General features: G+C 40.4%; 1 protein-coding gene and 1 long non-coding RNA gene across 5 annotated transcripts in view; one reads left to right on the top strand and one right to left on the bottom strand.

Moving 5' to 3' along the window:
- Positions 1-25,647, bottom strand: part of AKAP6 (A-kinase anchoring protein 6) — a 403,733-nt gene that overhangs the window by 26,793 nt on the left and 351,293 nt on the right. For 3 of the 4 annotated variants that reach the window (XM_084632749.1, XM_084632751.1, XM_084632750.1), the window contains exon 12: positions 18,484-18,699. The exons of the other annotated variant lie outside the window; for it this stretch is intronic. In XM_084632749.1, coding sequence (XP_084488875.1) covers positions 18,484-18,699 — 216 coding nt within the window. The remainder of the gene's footprint in view (positions 1-18,483; positions 18,700-25,647) is intronic. 4 annotated transcript variants of the gene reach the window in all.
- Positions 479-24,606, top strand: LOC311523058. The gene is made up of 3 exons (XR_014712253.1): positions 479-557; positions 19,989-20,068; positions 24,534-24,606. It is a non-coding gene; the product is annotated as an uncharacterized lncRNA (long non-coding RNA).

Genomic DNA, 25,647 nt, shown 5'->3' with positions numbered 1-25,647 from the left:
ATATTAATATTAATGTTGTTAATATGCCAGCTTGAAATGTAATGTGTACAGCTCAAAGGCTTCCACATGACTTAGGAGAAACTCTGAGTTGCACTGAAACAAATATTTGTGATGCATTTTTGTATAATGTTTAGAGATATTGGAACACTTTTATGGTATCCGATTCCATGATAAATGAAAGTCCTCCCCCCCCCTTTAAAATAAAAAAGCATTTTTTTTTAAAATACAGCTTCTTTCTGCACTGTTGAATAAACCCACTGGATTAGCTGTGACTCCATAAAGTTTAGGAACTCATTTATTATGTTGCTAGATCAGACACTGCATTTATTCACACAGTGCATCTATAAAACCTAGCTTTCATTAGAGCTGTGGGGAGGCCCAGTCTTTCTCCCTTACTGGAGAAGGTGAAGCTCAAGAAGATAATTAAGCATGAAACAATGAGGAGGCTTGCTGGGTAAGCAGTAGTGTGAAAACAGTTACTCCTCACAAAAGAGGGGAAATTAGCTGGCTGGATAAAAAAGGAAGTGTCAGACTGGAAGACTGAAAGGACTGCCAGCGTAAGTAAATAGCTCTATGCATCATTAATGCAATTTTTTTAACACTTAAATGCCACAGCTGTCTAAATTTAAATGCAGCTAAATGCTATGTGTTGAGAGATTAGTATACCATGTTAAAATCATTTATTTTAAACTTCCAACTTTCATCTTTCACTAATCTTAGCCACCCTTCCTGACGACAAAATTCACCAACCTCTCAGTATTGTATCCTTGTTTGCAAAGCCAATGTAAACAGAGTATTCTGAAGTGATTCCGTTTGCTCATTATACCTTAACAAACACATTATTTTCCATTCTTAATACAGATATTTTTGTGAACAGAAACTTTTTGATTTTGCTCTTTCACAGAGTAAAGACTTACGATGTGTGCTTCCTTTCACAACTTCCTTCTACCCGAATCGTGTTCCCTGAAGCTGCCACATTTTTGGCACAAGTTCAGTTATATGCAGTGCCAAAAGAAACAGAATAAACAAACACTGCTTAATGCAGCTGGCTAGGAAATTTACATATTACTGCACACCAGCATGAAGACCTGAATATGGATTAGAGCAACAGTGATGACACAAATGTCATATAGATAAAGAGAAACAAAATTCAGCACATCATTACTTATTTTTACTTATGATTTACATTTTACTATTTTATATATATGCATGTATATTTATACATAAATATTGATGTAAAGGTGTACATTTATATTTTATATGCATTTCTGTATGTGCCTCATTTTACAAAAAAACACATTAGAAATGTTTTACACAGTTTAAAAAAGGAGTACAATTTTTCATATTTCTCCACTAGTAAAGCCAGTCTTCCCTATCATATGTCCAAATGTACAGACCTCTGAGACAGAGAAACAAAATAACTAACATTTTAAAAACTTTAAAGTTTCTTAAAATTGCTTTTGTATATATAAAACTATTACAGATCTAGGCCCTGATCCTGCAAGCACTTATGCATATGTGTTAGAAGGATATGCAGCTCCTAAGATAAAAGGTCCTACAATATTGAATGTTAAGGGCCCAATCATGCAAATACTTCCACACATCCTGCAAATACACATGCGTAAGTGTTTGCAGAATCAGGGTCTTAAAATCCAACTGTATAGGACCTTTTAAGGTAGAAGTAATTACTGTGCAGACCATGGGGAAAAAAGGATTCCTTCCCCTCTTTTAAAAATATTTTCTTATTTATTAACTCTTCAAGGAGAATATTAAGACATAAGCGGCGAGCCTACCGTCAAGGCACTCATTGCAGGATTGGGGCCATAAAAGATACAATGCAATGAGCAAGGCATTTCAATTTATACAACAGTCATTTTCAAAGGCTCAAAAGCATCCAAGTCTGCTACATTATATTTTTTAGCTTCTGTTTTTCTATCATCATTTTTTTTAAAACAACACTGGCCCAGAGCATAATCATGAGGTCAGTGAGTGTTAGGTACAAATATAATCTCCAGAATATTGCTTCTAGGAGAGACATCATGTAGGAGAGACATGTTATAGCACAATTGTATGAATGAATCCATGCCACACCTTCATTCTGGTTGGAATACTCAGGAATCAGAACCCACTACTAGGTTCCAATTTTCAAAAGCTCGCAGGTCCCATTTAGACACCAAAATAAATGGTCTAGAGAGCTCACGTTGAATGCTGAGTTCTTTTGGGGAATCTGGCCAGGAGTGTCACAATGAGAGCTACTATGTGCTGAGCACTTTTGAATATCTGGCCCTTAGGTGACTAAATGGGAACTAAGCTCTTTTAAAAATCTGGCTTCAGTCGTGGGTACTGTGCCTTTGAAAATCTGACCCTTAGTGTATTTTCCTGTATTTTGTCATAGATCTTATTTTCTGTACTAAAACAGCAGTTGACAATTCTTCTAACATTCTGCATAGATTGGAAGTGCATTAGATTCCATTTTCTGAATATTACATATTTTGCTACTAAGACTGACCTCAGTACCCATTCTTTGTTATTCAGGAAGGATTTATTCAGCCAGCAGTTCTAATATACTGACTTTTGGAGAAGGGAATGTCTTTGTGTTCAGACCTGTAGAAATACCATACACAACTCCTGAGGAAATTCTGTGCTAAAAATTAAAAAATCTATACTAAAAAAAAATAAAATCCTGTGCACAATATTTTAAAATTCTGCAAAATTCTGCATATTTTATTTGTCAATAAATAAATGTGAAGGCTCCATCAAGGCAGTGGGAAGCACAGGCCACTGGCTGCACAGAAGTGGGAGATCACCCTGCGGCCACCCTCTGCCTGAGATACAGACTTGATGGTGAGGCTGCACCCAATCCTGACACAACACATGGGCTGGGCTTGCCTCAAAATCACCCCAGGGATCTGCCCCTCCATGCCAGATGCACCAAGATAGCCAGTGAGAGGGAGAGAGCCTTGCACACACTCCAAGCCTTGGCCCCCGATCCAGGTGTGGGGCAGGGAGGCTCAGCCTGGCAGGGTCTAAGTGTGGAAGGGCCTATTGTGCGGGGATCCAGGTGTGGGGTGAGAAGGTTCTGTGTGGAGCAATCTAGGTGTGGGCAGCTTGGTGGGGTGTCTGGATGTGGGGGGCTTCTGGATGCACAGGAGCTCATTGGGGGAAAGGGAAAGGGGAAAGGGGTCCAGGTGAAGGTGGATGGGGCTCAGTAGGTCCTCTGGGTGTGGGGAGGATGGTCTTGGGAAAGGGGGATGTGGAGGGATGGGCTCAGTGAGGGGTCTGGGTGCTGGGGGAGCAGGGCTTTCTGGGGTGGGGAATAAGGTGCAGCTAGTTGGGGGCTCAGTGAGCTGGGAATCGGGTGCGGGGGGCTCATCGGGGTAGTCCAGGTGCAGCGGGGTGGGGCTTGTCAGGGTGGGGGTTTGAATGTGGAGGCTGAGCTGATGGTGGTCAGAGTGGGTGGTCTGGATACAGGGGTGAGGGGCTCATCCGGGGTCTGGATGCAAGAGGTTGTGGCTTGGCAGGGGGGTCTAGGTATAGGGGGCTCCCGATGCACAGTGGTTGGGTGGATGAGGGAGCAGCTCCCAATACTGTGACTCTTCCCCCCGCAGTTGAGGATGATGCGGGCAGGAAGCGGGGTTGGAGGATGGAGTTTCCGTCAGCCAGGGGAGGTCCTCCTCTTCCCTCAGTCCAGCAGGGACTAGCAACTAAGCCTAGCGCTGGGTAGGAGCCACCGACTGGGGCATACCCAGCCCTATCTCCCCCATGGTGATTTACCTCTGTGCCAGCTTCTCCAGGCACCTGAAACGATGCACCTGCTCTGCTGGAGAGGGTGCATGACTGCTCTTGTAGCTTCCTTGTCAGAAAGTCATTTTTTTTTGCAGGGAAGCAAATAAATCTACGGGAGACATGAATTCTGCATGGGCACAGTGGTGCAGAATTCCCCCAGGAGTAATATATTACTACCTTGTTGTTTATTTTGCAGCATGGAAAAAGAAAGTGGAATAGATTATCTGCTAGTTGGTGGCATATCCACCATTTACTATAGTTAACTAAACCTCCCTTATATAGAGACTCTGATGTTGACTTTCCCCTTTATGATGGTTTAAAACTCCAATTTCTGTCCTTTTTGAGACTGAATATTGCCCATTCTGAGTCTAGAGCTAGTGTGATTATTGGATGAAAAATCAAGTTTATGAAACATTTTTGTGAGAGGTTGATTTGAAAATATGTTAGTTGTTTGAAATTGCTCAGAAGTTTATAATGTTAGATTCAGCTCCAAAGGGATGGTTACTGGATGAAGTGCCAATCAGACAGTCCAATGCAATTACCCACAAGGGCATACACTACATATGCACTGGTATTCATGTGCTAAATTAAAAAGCCATGTGGTAAGTTGCATTTATCATGCACTTTTGATGATCTCATCATGACAGCATTCCAAACCTATGAATAGCTGTAAACGACTATTTTTTTTTAAAAAAAATCAGCTTAGCAAAGAATTGTTGTCTTCTTTCTACCAAATGTTAAATTCTCTCACTCCAAACCCAAAATGACACTGGTCTGTGGCACAAGATGGGAAATATTCAGCCTAGGAACAAGTCTATTGCCTGGATATACTGAAGGGAGGACAGGAGACACTAGATATGGTTTAATCAGGCAGCAACTTTATTATTAGATGTCTGGGATTACCCAGCAGCTAAACGTGTACAGTGCAGGTAACTCCATGCTCATTTCAATATCCACCCAGGGACTTCCACCAGCCCTCTCCCACCATTTCTTCTGTCGTGGTCCCCCAGCCAACCCATTGCTGGGACCTTACCATCCCCCCTACCCTTGAAAAAGGGTTACGGTGGGCTGTAAGTTAAAGGGGTTGGCTCCCTGCTGTACCAGTCATAGGAGCTGTGACCCCGCTTCCCCATTCTGCTCCTTTAACAAACACCTCCTTTTTAAGTCCTTTACAAGCCATTTATCTGGTCACTGTATCCCTTCCCTATGGAGTACCTGCACTGGACAGCCGCCCCACACTTACATAATGAGTTGCGATATCATAGCCTAACTCCATTCCCCACTCATCATAACAAAGCCGCCCCCCGCGCCCAATCTGTTGTGGGGAAGGTGAAACCCCCTGCTGCCCCCCCCATGCCACTCACTCCACCTTGGCCAATCTGGTGGTAAGGGAAAAATTTCTTGCCTGCCCCCCCAGAAAGGAGTGGTTCATGCAATGCCCACATCCGGTCCTGACCCAACCTGTTATTTTGCCCGCTCTAAGGGGAGGAAGGGTGGGTGCTGCTCCATCTGTCCCGGGGAAAAGAGGCTTTTCTTCCTAGGCCTGCCCCTTATCAACTCCCAAGTCCTTCCGGTCCCTGGGGATAAGTCAGCGTTGCCAGCGTTGACTTTTGAAGCAGCTTCTGAGCCCCTCTCTCACCCCTGCTTGTAAACCACTATACCCCTTCCCACGGCAAACTAGACAACAGTCCCCCACTTAAAGGTGTGCTATGGTCAAAATCTTTTGTCTATGTGACAACAGAGTTGGGAGCTTTATACACCACTGGAAGGAAGGATTCCCAGCTCCTCTGAGTAAGATAATACAGCACTGAAGGACCTTAGAAGGTCCTGAGATATTTGAGTTTAAAATTATGAAAATTTAGTAATTTTTAAAGACATTTTAATTGTCCCTCTCCTTGTGTCTGTGACAAAGTGGGGATTTTCCCTTGTTATGTTGTATGTGAGCCTGTGTGAGCTTTACTGTTTTGCATGAATGTTGTGTGTGCCTCAGTTTCCCTGTTTCAGAGTAACAGCCGTGTTAGTCTGTATTCGCAAAAAGAAAAGGAGTACTTGTGGCACCTTAGAGACTAACCAATTTATTTGAGCATGAGCTTTCGTGAGGTACAGCTCACTTCATCGGATGCATACCGTGGAAACTGCAGTGGACTTTATATACACACAGAGATCATGAAACAATACCTCCTCCCACCCCACTGTCCTGCTGGTAATAGCTTATCTAAAGTGATCATCAAGTTGGGCCATTTCCAGCACAAATCCAGGTTTTCTCACCCTCCACTCCCCCCCCCCCGACACAAACTCACTCTCCTGCTGGTAATAGCCCATCCAAAGTGACCACTCTCTTCACAATGTGCATGATAATCAAGGTGGGCCATTTCCTGCACAAATCCAGGTTCTCTCACCCCCCTCCAAAAAACACACACACAAACTCACTATCCTGCTGGTAATAGCTCATCCAAAGTGACCACTCTCCCTACAATGTGCATGATAATCAAGGTGGGCCATTTCCAGCACAAATCCAGGTTTTCTCACCCCCCCACCCCCATACACACACAAACTCACTCTCCTGCTGGTAATAGCTCATCCAAAGTGACCACTCTCCCTACAATGTGCATGGTAATCAAGGTGGGCCATGTCCAGCACAAATCCAGGCTTTCTCACCCCCCCCCTTTTTTTTTCCCAGGGACACACACACAGAAACTCACTCTCCTGCTGGCAATAGCTCATCCAAACTGACCACTCTCCAAGTTTAAATCCAAGTTTAACCAGAACGTCTGGGGTGGGGGGGTAGGAAAAAACAAGGGGAAATAGGCTACCTTGCATAATGATTACCATGCACATTGTAGGGAGAGTGGTCACTTTGGATGAGCTATTACCAGCAGGAGAGTGAGTTTGTGTGTGTATGGGGGTGGGGGGGTGAGAAAACCTGGATTTGTGCTGGAAATGGCCCACCTTGATTATCATGCACATTGTAGGGAGAGTGGTCACTTTGGATGAGCTATTACCAGCAGGATAGTGAGTTTGTGTGTGTGTTTTTTGGAGGGGGGTGAGGGGGTGAGAGAACCTGGATTTGTGCAGGAAATGACCCACCTTGATTATCATACACATTGTGAAGAGAGTTGTCACTTTTGATGGGCTATTACCAGCAGGAGAGTGAGTTTGTGTGTGGAGGGGCGGAGGGTGAGAAAACCTGGATTTGTGCTGGAAATGGCCCAACTTGATGATCACTTTAGATAAGCTATTACCAGCAGGACAGTGGGGTGGGAGGGGGTATTGTTTCATGATCTCTGTGTGTATATAAAGTCCGCTGCAGTTTCCACGGTATGCATCCGATGAAGTGAGCTGTAGCTCACGAAAGCTCATGCTCAAATAAATTGGTTAGTCTCTAAGGTGCCCCAAGTACTCCTTTTCAGTTTCCCTGTGTATTCCACCAATGTCTAGGTGGTGGGAATAAGGGTGTGTGACTTCTGCGGGAGTTGCTCCAGCTGCCTGCACAGATGCTATGGCCTCCCCTTTGTAACCTGAGACCCAGGAGGGGGATGCAACCAGGTGACTCTTGGCCCAGGAAGTGAGACAAAGGCCAAAGGCTGAGTAATGGGCAGGGCAGGGGCCAGGCAGCTGGAAGTGAGTCAGTCTCGGCTGGCTTGGGGCACCGGGGGAGGACCAGAGCCCTGGCTCTGGGCTCCCCTCCCCCCAAGATGGAATAAATAAGAAAATAAGAAAGGTCCTACTGGGTCAGACCAAAGGTCCATCTAGCTCAGTATCCTGTCTTCCAATAGTGGCCAGTGCCAGTGCCCCAGAGGGAATGAACAGAACAGGTAATCATCAAGTGATCCATCCCGTCGCTCATTCAAAGCTTCTGGCAAACAGAGGCTAGGGACACCATTCCTGCCCATCCTGGGTAATAGTCATTGATAGACCTATCCTCCATGAATTTATCTATTTCTTTTTTTAACCCTGTTATGATCTTGGCATTCACAACATCCTCTGGCAAGGAGTTCCACAGGTTGATTGTGCATTGTGTGAAGAAGTACTTCCTCTTACTTGTTTTAAACCTGCTGCCTATTCATTTCTTTTGGTGACCCCTAGTTCTTGTGTTATGAGAAGTAGTAAACAACACTTCCTTATCTACTTTCTCTACACTGGTCATATTGTATAGACCTCAATCAAAATAGGTAGCATATGCAACATTAACGATGTGGTTCAATGTACAAATCTTATTAAGATATGTTTGGAATTATTATAACTCGTTGTGGCTTTGACATTTGTAAGAAATATTGAAATCTTAATCTCAGGATAAAAAAACTTTAAGCCACACTACACCATGACGTTTTTCATATATATACATATATGTTATATAAGAGAATGACTCCATAGTATTTATGATGAAAATAGAAGGCTCTTCAGTCCATGAAATAGATTACTGAAAACTGCTCATGAGAGCAACTGAAGGACACTGACGCAGATATACCATTTTTACCCCATTCTAACTTGCAATATGGTTTAAAACAACTATAACAACAAAGCATGAAAGGCCTGATACTGCAATACTTTACCAATTGCATGGTGCTTGTTACCTTAACTACTCTGAATGAAGTCAAATACTCACAGTAGTAAGTAGTACACCTAGCAGTGAATGCAAGAACAGGCATCCAAGTTTTAATTTAAAATATACTGGAAAATGTATGTGTGTGTGATTTATTTTGCATGTAGAATGTTTTCCTTATAAACATGGCCAGCCTGAAGTAAACATTTCCACTCTTACAAAGAAATCCAGTTTCTTTAAAGGTAAAAACTGGATAACTTTCCAAAACTGCACAGAAAAATGTGCGCTGTTATCAAGAAATAGAAAAAAAAATCAAGGAAGAGTCTGGGGGGTAATTAAGTATTTGCAACAATTGATTTTCTCATTAAAGTAACTCTTTTCTTTTAATTTAATTCCATTCATCCTTTTGTGCTCATGTTCACTGAAGTAAGCAACTTTCAAACGATGTTCCACAAATTTGGCCAGATACTGTGGTGAGAGTGGAAGGCTAGATGTGTCAGGGGCTTTGTAATGGGATATAGGTCAGAGAGACTTTCACCTCTCGGTCAGTATTTTCAACCCAGCTGAAGGTGAGTAATCACTGAAATTTGTTACTATTTGATGGCTGTTCAGTGGCCTATGAGAAATGTAGTTCTTGGTTTCAGTCCACTCAAATCCATATCACACTCAACACAACCACAAATAGCAATACATGCTGCCTTTTTTGGTATTTTTAACAGAGAGAAAAGGACTTAATGGGCACGACCTATTATCTTAACCCTAGTGGTTATCCTTCTAGATCAATGGAGAGCTGCAATGGTGAGAGGCAGTGTAGATAAGCCTATACCACCATTGCTTATGCTGCATCTCTTCAGTGCATGGAGAGAGGACGGCAGTCCCCACGACAGTCAACTCTGCTCCTCTCTTTCATGAATACCACAGAGCAACAACAGATAAAATAATTTAAAAAAACTCTCACTAATCCATGTTCAACTATGAATGGTATCACTGACTAAGCAGGTACCTCTTTCCTACTCTAAGCCCAAGTCCACACAAACTATACATGGGCAAATCTTACCCCCCTTCTTAGGGCTTGACTTTTTTAATCAAATAAACGAGCAACAAAATCTAGTCCACGGCTTCTTCCCAGGCTTGACTGCTCAGCCTACCCCTAAATCTCCTCTGCCTAAGGCCCAAGGGTAAGCTAGTTTGGGAGCATGCTCCTTTTCTTTTTATTCCCTCCACGTCTGATACTGCTGGCAATGTGCAAAGTGGTGCTGGCTTTAGTACCTATCCCCTGAACACACCATTATCACTTTCATGCCTAGTCCTGCCTGGAGCTTGTTCCTCCTGTCCCTGGCTTCAAACTGAACTTTGTTTAAACTGAAATGTGCCCAATAACATGTTTAAAATCAGAGCCACAACAAATGATCTGACCTACTGGCGGTGAGCTCAGATGATCTCCTTTTAGCTCCCTCAGCTGACTGTCATTTTCCTGCTAAACTTAATTCATATTATCAGCCTGAATATGTCCATTAGCCTTCTAATGGTTTGTAATGAGGATATGCCACGCTCAGATGTGTTAAAAATGCCATTTGGGAAGGCTAAATAGCTAAAAGGGTGTGATATGGAGTTTCTCACCTCTAGATTGTTGGTCAAAATGGGGGTCAGGTTGGTAGTGACTGAAAGTCTTTTACCATCAGACTGGTTGCAGACCTATATGAAATGATTTGATGAGTTTGGTTTATTGTTGTCTACCTCACAAAACCACCACTTCATTTGGCACTGATTAACATCCTTAGCAGACAGACCAAAGGATTTCAAGGACAAGTACCCTCAGCTTTCCTCTGGATCATACAGGAAGATCCTCCAGATGGCCAGGTATCTTGTTTGTGAAGGGGTGTAGTTTTGGAGAGCATGAAAGTGCCACTGCTAATGCTGTAAATAAATATAGCACGTCAGCTACCAGGACAGTCAAGCTTAGCACCTGTTTTCACTCAGTTTAGCTGACATCTGCTCTATTGTGGTTCTTTCCTTTTCCACCTAGAGGGAAGCAGGTGGTGTTTCTCAGGTGGGTCTCTTTCAGAAGCCCTACAGAGATCAAATAGACTAGCACCTGTCACTGACACTAAAATCACAAAAAGTTCATTTTTAAAAAGCTGCCACCCAACACAACAGGAATTTCATATTTTGACACCAGCGGTTCTGACGTGATGATTTGAAAAACATCACTGTGACATGAGGAAATGAATAGGCATGTGGTGAGTTTTTGTGAAACAAGCTGAATGCTGTGTTAGCGTACTGTCTTCTAGGGGAAGTCATTTGTAATTTAGTAAATATAAGGAATTAAATAATGACTTTGGTCGGGCTTGATTTTGTAAAGCAGCTGAGCACTTTGTACAAGACATTGAATGTCCTCCTCACCGATTAAGATAATGGGAAAGCTGAGGATTTTCAGCACCCCACAGGATCAGACCCTTATATAGCACTTCTAAACTTCACACAAGATTTTTTTCAGCTATGTCCAACCTTACAAAAATAATGGCTTAATTAGACTCTTCCAGTTGAGTGAGTTTTTCTTTAGTGGTGCTACCTAACAAAGTAATGGAGCAATAACTAATACATTTGTGAACTCTGGAGTACAGAACAAGTATCAGTCCATTGCTATTTTTTTTAAACGTTGCATCAATGAAAAGGACACAGAAAAAGTGAGGGGGAGATTTGATTTAGCTCTGAATCCAGCATTTTAAAAAACTGTTTTCTTTTCCCAAATGTGCCAGCTAGGCAGGCGAACAGCGGAAAGGGATGAGGATATCAGCTTAGCAGCGATGCAGCAGTTTTTAACATTTTGTTTTTCAAAGTCCATTATAAAGACTCAAAGAGGAGACTGGGAAAAATCCCAAACAGCACATTAAGAACCATCTTCCCCTCCTAAGAAACAAGCATCCAAGAAAAAAGCCCGTGGAAAAGAGAACGAAAGAAACCTTTTTTTTTTTTTTAAAGTGAGCTGTCTCACCATTACAGATTTTCCCAAGTCCTTACAACTCTAATTAAAATGTGGTAATTGGTTATGTTACCTCAATTACCATGACGCATGGACATTGATGCAAAGCGACACCAATTGAATCCCTTGGGTGTTATACCCCAAGGCCATCCCATTTATTGTGGCCTTATTATTTTCAATTATGTGGCTGGATGTACAGCATACTTTCAGAGCCAATACACATGAGGCTTTTTCTGGACATATAGTGCAGTGTACATACAGGACGACTCGGGAGATAAAAAAAAAATTTTCAGGAGGCACAGAAGTGAACGTTAACATCATACAAAAACTCAAAGACAGGAATATTTAAGAGGTATTACAGGGCAGCTTGAAAATTAGAGCATTCTGAACCTAAATTGTCTTAGCAGAAAATATCTATTTTATGAGTCTGATTAATACTGCCCCCTCAATAATTAGCAATCTCTGTGGATTGAGAAAAGAGATTGTGGATTTCTGCATAAGACTGATCAGAATTCTGCACTTATTGCATGAGCAGAGTACCTGATGTCTGTGGGAGCACTGCTTATGGAATGAGCACTGCTTATGGAACGAGCAGCTTCTCCAGTAATTGAGAAGGGTAGGGGTCTGGGAGGTACAAGCTTTGGGAGAATAACAATGTGAAAATATAGATTTGGACCCTGGTCCTTGGCAGCACGACATGTACTTTGTGCTACTCCAGCAGTGTAAAACAGCTGCAATGACAGCCAAACTGGCTGGCACAGGTTTCTGCTTGTTTGGGTAGTGGACTTTCATACTAACCCCATCGTGGCCCATAGTGTAAGGGGGAAATCCAGGAGGCATGTGGCCAGGGCATCGCTATACCTGGCTATCTGTGGCTACCGGAATGACCTATTGAAGCCATAGGTGCAAGTCATGCTTGGGTTAGCCTTGGATGGCAACAGGATCAGGGTAACACAAAGGTAGCAGTAAGCAATCTTTGTGCTTCCACCCTCAGCTAACCTCAACACAGCTTGTACAGAGCACTGAATCAGGGCCTTGACCAGGTCTACCCCAAATCTTCTTTCAGCTATTTAGTTTTTTCACAAGTGTCTCTTTGTCTTATAAAAAAGCTGCTAATAAGGTCTCTTTCGGTGTATATTATGTGCCATTTGTGTGGTTCTGAAACTAAGAATTAGGAGACCATAACTGCAAAATACAATAGAAGTGGGGTGGTGACTAACAAAAAGAGGGATCTACTGAAAAAAAGAAAAGAAAAAATTGTAATTACTCAAATATTAGAGCATATAACTGGTGCTATTTGACAGTCCTGTTGGCAGCCTCAGTACAGAGGCCAAGGACTGAATGAAAACAGTGGACTAAACTCTCTTATACCAAGTGGCTGTCCTTTCAGAACTGGGAGGAGGCACATTTGCAGAGTAGCATGAGGAGTCTTGCAGTGACATATCATATATAAATAGGGCTCACATTCTGAATCATTCATAAACACCTTTTGCTTAATTAAAAATAGGACTTTAAACTTTATATTCCAGCCCTGGCTAACTGAAAGACAGCTGTTAGAGATAGGAGGTGATGTGAGGACTAGAATGCGATTGGCTCTTAGTACAGTTGTATTTCCAGTTAGATTAAGTTAAATGCAAGGATCTCAAAGTGCTTTAAAAATGCTAATGGCTTAAGCATCACAACATCCCTGTGAAGTAGGAAATTATTATTCCCATTTTACACATGGGGAAACTGAAGCACAGATAGTGTCCTGTCAAATCACACGGTGATCCCAGGTCTCCCAACTCCCAGTTAAATTCTTCAGCCGAAAGACCAACAAATCATTTATTGTTTTTAAATTAAATCATTATTTTACCTAGCCTCTTTAACCTAGCCAACCTTTTTTCCCCTTTGAGTGATTCTGAATTATAATGCTACTTACTAGACGTAACTTATGCATCATGAGAGGGTCATCTTTTCCAGACTTTGGGGTTTGCATTATATACCTGTTAGGATATAGATATAGATATTCAGGCCCGTCTGCAAAGGCCTGTACTTTAAGAATTTAGGGGTATTCTTATCACTTGGCTAGTTCTAGAGGTATAAAAGAATAAACTAATTAAGGTGGTGGGATATAATTGGGTACATAATCATGTTACAATACGTTAGGATTGGTTAGTTAAATTTCAGGAAAATGATTGGTTAAGGTTTAGTAAAACTCAAGTTTTACTATATAATCTGTAGTCAATGAGGAAGTGAGTGGGTGTGGGGGGGTGTGGGATATGGGAACAGGGAATGGGGGTAAGGAAATTGCAATCATGTTTTGCTAAAGGGGGAAATGGGAACAGGGATTGGGGGTAAGGAAATTGGAATAATGTTTTGCTAAGGGCAAGAATGGGAACAGGGACACAGGTGTAAGGCTCTGTGGTGTCAGAGCTGGGAAGGAGGACACTAAGGAAGGAAACTGGAATCATGCTTGCTGGAAGTTCACCCCAATAAACATTGAATTGTTTGCACCTTTGGACTTCGGGTATTGTTGCTCTCTGTTCATGCGAGAAGGACCAGGGAAGTAAGTGGGTGAAGGAATAAGCCCCCTAACAATACCTCTTTGTTATGTCTAGGTTTGTGAGGCAGGCTTTTGCAAGGATAATGAAAAATTCAAGAATTTTTTTTTAAGGCATCAAGAAATAAAAGAAATTTGAAAGAAACCTACAAATCCTTTGTAATTAACTCCAACATCGCTTTCGGAAGGGGATAAGCAATCAAAATAAGAAGTAACCGAGGATAATAAGGAAGAGTAAAAAGATAAAGGAAAATTCTGGTAGACAAATTAAGGGGAGAATGGAAGATGCAAGCAACTCCTGCACCTCTGTATGGCAACATAATCAGCTGTCTTATTTACTGTCCGAGAGTCAGATGCCATCGGAGGTATAAAACATCTCATTTGTTTTTATAAATTACAGTATATTGTGGGCAACCTCAAATAAAGACTTGTTACCAGGGGATACTGTTTATGTGCCAAGACTGGCAAACCATCAAGTGCAGAGAGATGGGGAAGCAGAGGAAGCAATCTTGGGACCATCCCAAGAAATGACTACACAGGAACTGAGTGAAAGGAAAAGCTATAGCATGCCAACTCAGGACTGGGGAAGAATAAGAACCCAGAATTCTACTGAGGTTAGTGCATCTTTCAGTGCTGAGAATTCAAATGGTTTTATCAACCTCAGAAACCTGTGGATACTGCGATGTTTATACAATCATATTTTATAAACAAATCCACAACAAGAGACTCTGAAACGAAATACTGCCCTAAATGAAAATTAAATGAGAATCCTGATAGTTCTTAATATCTTCCATTTCTCAGCAGAGAGGAAGGTATGACCCCTACCCAGTTGCAGACAACTCAGTCGAGCACACAAGTTCTGCTTCCCCCAGGCAAAGTGGGAACAAAGCAGTGTGCAGCTTGTGAAGTTCCATGGCATCCAGACATCAAGTAACACACAGCACTTGTACAGTGTCTCTACCTCAGCTCTCAATTGATTCCAATCCCAAACAGAGCCACAAGACTCACTTTGCTCCTGCTGCAATAGCAGTGCTGAACTCTAATTAGCACATAGCAGCTTATTTAGAATAACTGCAGCTCCAAATAGCAAATAGCTTACGCACAGCAGCTGTTCACGTGGAAGAGGAGAGAATATGCTCTCTCTGAAAAAACTTGGACCTCTATTCAGCAGCCTCCAGGATTTCTCTCAGTTGCATCTTGCTCCTGCTCCAGGCACCAGAGAACAGCTATACTTACTACAGCAACTATAAGTTTTAAGCATGAAAAAAATATCCACTTAGCCTCTTTGCGGCAGCTCGCATCTCAGTGAAATATAGTAGAAACCCAGGTCAGCCTCTCTCTGGTAATTGTACTCCCATTACAGCAGCCTCCAGCAACTGAGCTTCAGAAATTTTTAGAACTGCATTTGTTCCGTGCTGCAAGGTAAAGACAACAGCTACTGTACACTCTTGCTGTTGCAACTCCAAGCTTCAACTAGTTTCTCTACAGCAGGTCCACTCAACAAACCAGTCCAACTCTACAGCCCTAGGTAATGGTTTCTTAGAGCTATTGCTATAATTTAAAAACATAAAGACAAAAATAAACAAATCCCAAAATTGCCTCAGGGTTGGATCAGGTATCAGACATTGCAAAAAATAGAGAAGGGCTCATAGACCCTTAATCCAATTCTCCCAAAGAAAAAGTTCTGCTATTATTCTTTCCCCCATCATTAACTGTCCTCTTCTAATCCCTCAATGTGCACCCTTTCCACAACCATATTTTGCTGCTGACCTCCCTTGCTTCTGTTCTCAACCTCTCACTCTCTTGGGATCGTTCCCCTCGAAATTCAAGCATCAGTAATCTGTTTATTTGCCTTCTCAATGGCCATCTCCCTTCTTCCTCTCATATACAAGCCTAAGTGTGCCATCCACAATTGCTACCTCAAGTTCCTTGCACCCCCAGTTTGGTTTTTGCCTTCCACTCCATTGAAATTGCTCTGACTGAGATTTTATCTGTTCCTTGCTATATCTTGAGGCCTCCAGCTCATCAACCTCTCTGCTGCTTTTGACCCAGTTGATCTCCTTCTCAACATCTGACCACCTTCTCAACCATCTTCTCCTTCTTTAACTTTTGTGATACTATTCCTTTCTTGGTTCTTCTTCTATGTCTCTAGCCTTCCAACAATGTTTCCTTTTGCAGGTCCTCTTCCTGCTATGTTTTGCTTTCTGTGGGAGTCCAACAGGGCTCTACCATTGGCCCCTCCTTTTATCCCTTTATTGAGTGGTTACATCTGCTCATGTGACTTCAATGGCCATTTTTAAACAGATGACTCACAAATTAATCTTTCCACTCCCTATTTGTTTCCCACCATCTAATCCCATATCTCATGTTGTCTCTCAGATGTCCCTTCCTGAATGTCTGTCAACTAAAACTAAACATGGTCAAAATTGAACTCCTGGTCTTTCCTCCCCAAACCTCTGCATGTTCTTATTCAGTTTTGCTACTGAACACACTATCACCCACTCTGTCACTCCAATAACCAGCATGAATGCCGACTTCTCCACCTCCCTTGCACTTCACGTTCAAGCCTGGAGTCTTCCCTCTTCTTTCTCCAAAACATTTTTAAGATCTGACCTTTTCTTTCTGGTCATAGAGCTAGAACTCTTATTCAGTCCTTTTTATCTCTGGTATTTACTGTAGCCTCCTCTGGCCTCCTTGATAGGCATACTTCCCCCCACCCCAAGCTCCTACAACACACAGCTGCTAAAATCCTCTTCTTTGCCCTTCACAGGGGCCATGTCACCTCTCCCCCATTTCATTGGCTTGTGCTTCTCCTCCACATCAAGTTCCAGGTTCTTATCTTTGCCTTCAAAGCCCTGTGTAACTCTGCACCTCTCATTATCCACACTTCCTCTTGCCTTGTTCCTTCCCCACTACTCCAACACTTATGCTAGCCTTGATATCCTGTTTTTCTGCTTTTCCAGTAACTCTCTCCTTTACTTTCTTCCATGTCATCTTCTACAAAGACGTCCTCATTCTGTAATAATCCATAAGGCCACTGCCCTCATTCATTTCCTTCCTTAAGTCCCACTTATACTGCAACACCTACAAGAAATTAGACAACTAATCAATGGCTAGATAGCTGGGCACATGGGGATAGGTTTGGATACATAATCTTTTTTAAAAAACCATGCAAACATCAAGATGTGAGCCATTCATCACCTCAACCACTTTGCTTTTGTGCTGTACCCCTTTCCCACACACTATATCTGTTGGTCTTTTGAGACCATTAGCTCTTTAGGGAAGGGACTTTTGATGGGTCTGTAGAATCCCATGTACATTTTGGGTGCTATATTTATATAAAAATAATAAACAACTTAGAGATATCTATTACTTTTTGTTTTTCTTTTAAGTGGAACTTCAAAAAAAAATCTGTGTTTAAAAAAACAACCTAACCCCCCCCCAAAATTTCATTGCTAGTCACTTAGTCTGTCAAGAAAGGGGTGGATGTCAAGTAATCTTTCCTATTTTAAAATTTATAATAACCTAAAAATTATATAAACTAAAATATATGTTGTTCATTCTATTATTTTTATCATGCACATCGGTACCTGTATTTCACAGGATTATCATCATTGCTCCTTGGTTGCAATACTCACACTTCAGCATTAGGACAGTGACACAGGACATGCTGGGTCAAATTCATCCATTACTGTCAATGGAGTAACGGTAGGGATTTGGCTTATTGTCTAAATATAGTTAATCCCTTCTAATATGGTTTTATACTGTACAAGACCTGTATAATTGACACCACTTAATTGATAGCATAAGTAATATAATATTTTGCCTCTTAGGGATTGTTTCCTCAGAGAAGAATAGATTAATACATTTTCCTTATATTTTAAGTAGTACAGAACTTATTACATCCTCAAAATACTTTGTCAGTGTTTCCCAACCTTTTCCAGTCTGAGGCACACTTACGTCAATAAAAGATTTGTGTGGCACACATCCCTGTGTTAAAATTATTTTAAAAATCGCTTACTTTTAATGAGAAATCTGATGTAAGGTCTGTCTCATGCACATCCACCCGAAGTGCAACAGCACAAAATGCAGTTTGGTTGTGACGCTAATGAAAATAAATGAGTTTTTTTTCCCCTTGCAAGTGACTTTTCCAAAATTCCATGGCACACCAGTGTGCCACGGCACACGGCTGGGAAACACTGTCCTATGTGAAGAATGCGCTTAGTGATAGGCTGGTGCTAAAAACATTATTAACAGTGTACAGAACTTTTATGAAGTATCATATTCAATAAAAAATTATGGGCCCAATCCTGTTAGGTTCTGAGTAACTCGACTTGCACTGCTTTCAACTCAAATGTGCCCAGTCCTTGACAGAATGAGATCCCATGTGATTAAAAATGCTGCAAACAGTATATGTATACTATGAGTTTATCTTATTAATCAGTCATGTCCAAATCCAGCACTGGTTTGTGAAAAATAAAGCTTTATTTGTTGACTGCGAGGATCAGAAATGGCATCTTCAGTCAGAAAATCCATTGTAAAATGAATATGTTTGCTACCCACTGGAATGATATCTCCCATGTGACAAATGAAACAATAGTAGGTCTTTTTAAAGCAAACATCACTCACCGGGACTTTTCCCAACTTCTTTTGTAGCCTGGTTTGCCACTGGACAGCTTGCATGACAATGGCTTCCCACCTTCTTTCAAGATTTACAATTATCAGCTGCATAGACTGGTGATCTGCATTCAGATTGCAGGTCTCCTGGTCATCCAGGAGGTGCTGGCATAATCGCAACACAGAGGCTACTCCACGACGTCTCTGTTTGATCTCACAGCACAGAGACTGCAGGACAGAGAAATGACAGATGTCAGTGCAGTATAGTCTACAAATGTATAAAATTAACTGTTAAGATTATACTTTGTAGTGCCCAGTCTTCTTACAATATGTCTGTGTTCCATTCATTGTTTCCCTGATACTTAATATCAAAGCTTGGTGATGCACTCACAGATAGTAATAATAATGGCAATGAGGCTGCAAAGCTACTTTAAGTCTTCTTCAAATTAATGCCACATGTAGCTAACTGTCTCAATGATGCCGAACGATTTACAGCACATATAGGGTTCCCCCCAACCTCTATTCCACTGGGGCATGTCTCTGAAAATTAGTTATCCTGCCAACATCTAGTCATTCCAGGTTTTAAAATGGATTTTAAGAATCTTTCAGGAAAAATAAATAAACGCTATACTCCATAAAATGACATAGTTTAATTCAATGTTTAATTCAATGCTGATCTAGAAAATCAAAATAAAGAAAAAAATATATTACTTAGAAGAACCATTAGAAATGATGGGCCATATGTTTTACTCCTGAGGAAAAACGTGCAGCAAGGAAGTGCAGTGGTCCTCTTTACAATCTTTACAAAGGCTTCTTGTGATTATAACAGTCCTAAAGAATTTCTTACACTGAAATTAAAATAGGAATCCTGAAGTAATGATATCTGTGTTCAAAATTATAAATATTTAATAGCAACCACTGTATTTCATCAGAAAGATCCAGTGCAACGGAGGAATATCATTTGCGCTTCATCATGCAATTCAAATCAGTGAACAAGCCTTGTTTTTACCAAATCGTGGTTGAGGCCAGGAAATGTTGCATATACTCTAGAAACCTGTACAATTGCACTGGAAACCCCCTATGATAATAATACAAGTAGTGCATCTCCTGTGCCGCAATTAAGGGACACGTTTCCCCAATTCTGAAGGTCAATGGTTGGCTACTTTTCTGTGCCGTATAGGACCATGTATGGGGTTTTCAAGTGCTATTCCCTGCACCCCCACCCACCCGCTATGGGCACTCAATGTTGCATCAGGATTGTATTAACCTGTGATGTCTTTTTACAGTAATTGCTATGAGGTTTGGGGGCACATAGCCTGGGCATCTATGAGGAAGAGTTCTCAGCCTCACACTTAACCATGTACCCTTTCATGGCATGCTGTGAATCTAATATATGATTCCCAAATGGCACTTGTGCTACTCATGGCATTATACTATGTATGTAATAATGTATTTCATGCATGGAGTTTTCCCAGATAATTTCAATTGTAACTTGCCAACATCTGTTTCCTCTGCAGGATGCCACAGATGAAAGTGCATGACCCTCTGAGAAAATCTCAACTATCATTTGAGTGTTTTTGTTTCTCTTAAGGAACAGGTATTTTGTTTTTAATTTTCTGTTTTAAAAAGAAAAAGTAAAATAAACTCATCAAAATTTTCAGAGCAGTTCACAAGTGCCAATGGCTGAAAAATATTGATAATTAAGCTGGACATCCCCTTCTAAACGTGAATAACAAAACAATACTACTCTTTTAAAGATAAGTTAAGCTTCTGCATTATTAGATTGCTTTAAAAAAGGAAGCTATACCTAGAAGTGATGTACATCAAAACAGTATTTGTCCTCCAGAAGCATTTGTGCTTGCGCAATGACCCTAAGCCGAAGGACTGGAGCAAAATAGTGGTGCAGATGTCTAGAAATATATATCTTTCTTTTGCCTACTGATAGCGTGCAAGTGATTTTTTTTAATTCAAAGCCTTCAAAAGAAATGATGATTATATCCACAAACATAGCTGAATTACTAATCTACTGGCACAATTTGATTGTTCTAACAGTTAACAGATTGCTTATTAATCAACAAGGGTAAACAAGACAATGCAATCTCATTTAGAGTGCGAGTTTTAATGCCTAAAAGTATTTGTGTTCAAAATGTTAATCCCGATAAGGCTTCATTAGAAGACGTCTTAAAATGATTAAGTGCATTTCATTGTAAAGTACACTGAGTAGTAATATCAGCAGGTGGACATTTCATACAGATGTTCCACTTATTGATATAATGCATTCTATAGCTATTTAAATTACCCCAACTCTGTGATAGCTGGAATTCCATTATTTCTGTAATGAAAGAACTATGTACCTTTAATATTTCTGAATTTTAAATAAGGTGAATGACAAATTCCCAAACCACTATTTATGGCAAAATATGACCAGGAATTTTATTATTCAATTTAGACCAGTGCTGTATTTTCACTTAAGTTTCCTGAACTTGCCCTTATTTATTTTCCTAGGATTCATTACTATATACCTACACAGCTCTTGATGTAATCAAATGTCTGATGTATTTCCTTTCTGATGCTGTTCATTAGCCTAATATTACACCAGAAAAAAAAATCTAGGTACAAATAAAGGGGAAGATCGTACTTAACACTGCAAAAGCAAAGAAATTGAACATAATGGTGGCTTTTATGAGCTAGCTTCTGCTCTCAGTTAAACTGGTGAAAAACTGAATAAACTCCACTGAAGCTGAGAATCTGGCCCCATACCCTTAACTCATCCTTTTACCTTGATGTACCTAATGATGGCATCCCCTACAATGCTGGATGCTATAACACTCCTGTTACAATCCCATATAATATGATAAACTAAGGACCATTCCCATTCCTAAACCAAAATATCTGGGCTATAATAAGACCTGTACATTGTATTATTTGCAAGCAGAGATACAGGAACAAATTCATTTCTCATTTACATCAGTTTTCCACCAGCATAATAACATTAACTTCACGGAAGCTATTCTTGATTTACATGGGTGTGACAATACAATTCAACCATGGTAGTTTTGTTTCAACTTTATTATATGTTATGATTAATATTAAAAGAGAATGAAACCCTCATTTCTAACAAGGAAAAGAATTACTGTAATGACTCTTGTAGAGCTAGAAGACTTAATCAGGTAAAGGCACACAAACAATGTATAAAACGGCAGGGTACAATGAATCCAAAGGGGGTATTTATGGTCTGTTATGTATCGTGCTAAATGATCATTATCTGTATCTTTGACATGAAAGCTCACAGTGTCCCATACGATCCATATTTTGCAACTTTGAACTGGAATTGTCATGTGAAAATTGTGAATACAGTGATTGTGCACAGACAGTTCTCATTTCCAAATCTTCACCAATTATTTCATTTTACATTTCTAAATGGTATAACTCTATATTTTGCGATATTAGCCTCTACAAAAACCTCATAATCAACAAAGCCATTACTTAACAAAAGGAAAGCAAAGAGGATCAGGATTTTCAGACACAGGAGTCTAAAGTGCATGAACCTAAAACTCTAAGTCCATTTTTAGGCACCTGCCTGAGTTTCAAAAGCGCTGAACATTCCACCGCTCCAATTGCCCTCAGTGGGAACTGTTGGTGCTCAGCAGTTTAAAAAGTCCGGCAGATGCCTATTTATAGAATTAGGAGGCTTGCTTTAGGCTCCATTTGAAAATCGAGGCTGAATTGTCCCAATAAGGAAAACTATGTTTTGCAACATAGATAGAGAGGTCTGGTGAATATATAGGCAACATTACAATGCAGTGTTTATTCAAACATATTTCCTGTACGTCACAGCAGACTCCCCTGGAGATCTTTCTTCTCTCGGCATAACCCTATGTTTAGTGCTTTGTGACTGTCAACCTGGCAGTTGAAAAGGGCTGGATTGCTCTCCTTTCCACAGCCTGCTAATACCACACCATAAATCATCTGGAAGGGCCACTGCTGAATGACATCAAAGACTGCTCCCATCCCAAGGGCCAAGAGTATTGTTTAGGCAGAACCTAATGCCCAGGATGGTTCTGTGACAAGGGGTTGAACCATGTACTCTCACACAGCATGGTTGAATACTACTGCTTGGCTACTACAGCCATGATTCTGCAAGGTACTTAAGCACATGCTGAACTTTAAACATATGAGGAGTCCTCTTAATTGTTTCATGGTCTCTGTGTATATAATGTCTTCTACAGTTTCCACAGTATGCATCCGATGAAGTGAGCTGTAGCTCACGAAAGTTCATGCTCAGATAAATTGGTTAGTCTCTAAGGGGCCACAAGTACTCCTTTTCTTTTTGCGAATACAGACTAACACGGCTGTTACTCTGAAACCTGTCTTAAATTCAGTGGAACTATGCACATACATTAGGCATATGTTTAAGTTCCTTGCTGAACTGAGGCCTAAGCAATATTTTTCAACAACTGGATATTCTTCCTTTAAGTCCAAAAACGAAAAGAAAAAATGGAGTGTGAACTGTATTAAAGAAACTATTAAATACAAAGTTTATTTTGCCATTGACCAGTGCATCAATCTAGTCCAATGTTTATCTGTAAAGCAGAGAGATTGCCAGACAATGGCACAAAATTGATAAGCTGAAATAGTTCACAAATGATAAAATTCTCATATCACAAAATCATAGAAATGTAGGGCTGGAAGGGACCTCAAGAAGTCATCATGTCCAGTCCTGTGTGCTGTGGGAAGACCAAATAAATCTAGACCGTCCCTGACAGGTGCTTGTCCGAACTGTCGTTAAAAATCTTCAATGATAGGGATTCCACAACCTCCCTTGAAAGCATATTCCAGAACATAACTAGCCTTATAGTTATTTTTTTTCTTAATATCTAACCTAAATCTCCCTTGCTGCAGAGTAAGCCTATTACTTTCATCTTCAGTGGACATGGAGAACAATTGAGCATCACCCTCTTTATAACAGCCTTTAACATATTTGAAGACTTATCAGGTCTCCCCCCAGTCTTTTCTCAAGATTAAATATGCCCAGTTATTTTTAACCTTTTCTCACTAGATTTTCTAAACCTTTTAAAACATTTTTTTTCCTGTTCTCTGGACTCTCTCCAATTATTCCACATCTTTCCTAAAGTGCGGTGCCAAGAATTGGACACAGTACTCCAGCTGAGGCCTCATCAGAGCTGAGTAGACTAGGACAATTACCTCCTATGTCTTAAATACAACACTCTTGTTAATACACCCCAGAATATTAGCCTTTTTCGCAGCTGCATCACATTGTTGACTCATATTCAATTTGTGATCCACTATAACCTCTAGATCCTTTTCAACAGTACTACCTCCTAGCTAGTTATTTCCCATTTTGTAGTTGTTCATTTGATTTTTCCTTTCAAAGTGAAGTACTTTGCACTTGTCTTTGTTGAATTTCATCTTGTTGAGTTCCGACCAATTCTCCAATTTGTGAAAAGTCATTTTCAATTCTATTCCTGTCCTCCAAAGACCTTGAAATCCCTCACATCTTGCTGTTATCTGCAAATTTTATAAGCATACTCTCCACTTCATTATCCAAGTCATTCATAAAAATATTGACTAGTACCAAACCCAGGACTGACCCCTGCAAGACCTCACTAAGATATGCTCCCTTAGTTTTACAGCAAACCATTGATAACTACTTTTTGAGTACGGTCTTTCAATCAGTTGTTCACCCACCTTATAGTAGTATCACAAAACTGTATTTCTAGAGCATGAATCTGAATGACCATATACAAAAATTTAGATGATTTTTGTAGCAAAATGATTAGATGGTTTTTTTCACATACTTTTAGTAAATACTGAAATTTCTTTGCATGAGGTCTTAATGCATATCAGTCATTTTTGTCTCTCCTGTTTAAAATTTAATTGACTTTATACTTATTAATATTGTAGTGTGTGGAAAAAAAGAAATCTCAGAAAATTCAAGGCCCAATCTAATTGAAAATACCTGAGGTCTCTGGAGTCAGAAAAGCTGTCTGAAGGGCCCACGTATGCTAACTTACATGTTTTCACTTTCTTTGTACTTTTAGGTACAGAGGAATTGCCATACCCAATAGACTAGTGGTCTCTCTAATCCTGTATCCTGTCTCTGACAATGGGCAGTAAGTATTAGTTGCTTCAGAAGAATGTGCAAGAATACACTGAGGGCAATTACGAAATTACCATGAAATGGAAGCTCTTATGCAACCTTAATTCTAATGGTTGCTGGTGCTCTCAGTATAATGATAATACTAGTCAGAGTCATGTTTTCAAGTGGTGAACAAACCACTTTGCAGGAGCAAATGAACTCTTCAAAACAAAGGTGGGCCTGTTTCACCACTTTATGTCTGTGTTAGGCCCATGTAACACCATAGATTTCAACAGAGTTGGCATAAGACTAGAATAATGACTGTGAAAAGTCTGATCCCTTTTTTTAATGCAAATATCACTAATAATGAAAAACAGTGGGGGAACAGGAAGTTGGAATTATGACGTATCAACAGAATGCTTTCCATGAGATGACAGTGGCTGTCTGCTAGCTGGCTCCTACTGTCTGCTGTGCTACAGTTTGTATTTTAAAATTAACTTTGCATACTGCATGAAAATTGAGAATAAGAAGTTCTATTAGTGAATGAAAAAGACAACCAATGGTAAGTAATTCCTCAAAATAAAAAAAGCCAAATGCCATGGAGTGGAAGTGAATGATGACTTGTCATCTTTTAAAGAAAATACTGGCAAATGCGGGTGTTTTAACTGATTTCAAGGTTAAAAGAAAATGTCACCTAATATAGGATCTCCGCTTAGTTGCAAATGGTGGGACTTAATCTATATTGAAGCTAAATATTCTATAAGTATGCAGTGAAGTGCAAAAAACAGCAATTGAAAAATGACATGATTAAATGGCACAACATGCAATCATTTGCTCTCAATTATATCAATGTATCTTCTTCATTTCAAGGAGTCAGGCAGAAATATTGTTTTTTAAATGCCTCTATTAAATTGTGCACCAATAATAAAATAGATGAGAGTCCTAATAAGCTCATTTATGTAACATACATCATACACCACAAAACTATTCTCTCCAAACGGGTTTGCACATAGATTTGTCTCCTGGTTGTCATCAGTCTTGGCTATATTAAAAGATTTTAAAGGCATAATGCTGCC

Source organism: Lepidochelys olivacea, assembly GCF_965140295.1.
Source record: "Lepidochelys olivacea isolate rLepOli2 genome assembly, chromosome: 6".
Lineage (NCBI taxonomy): Eukaryota > Metazoa > Chordata > Testudines > Cheloniidae > Lepidochelys > Lepidochelys olivacea.
Note: the sequence above shows the minus strand (reverse complement) of the source record. Positions and strands in the feature narration are given on the sequence as shown.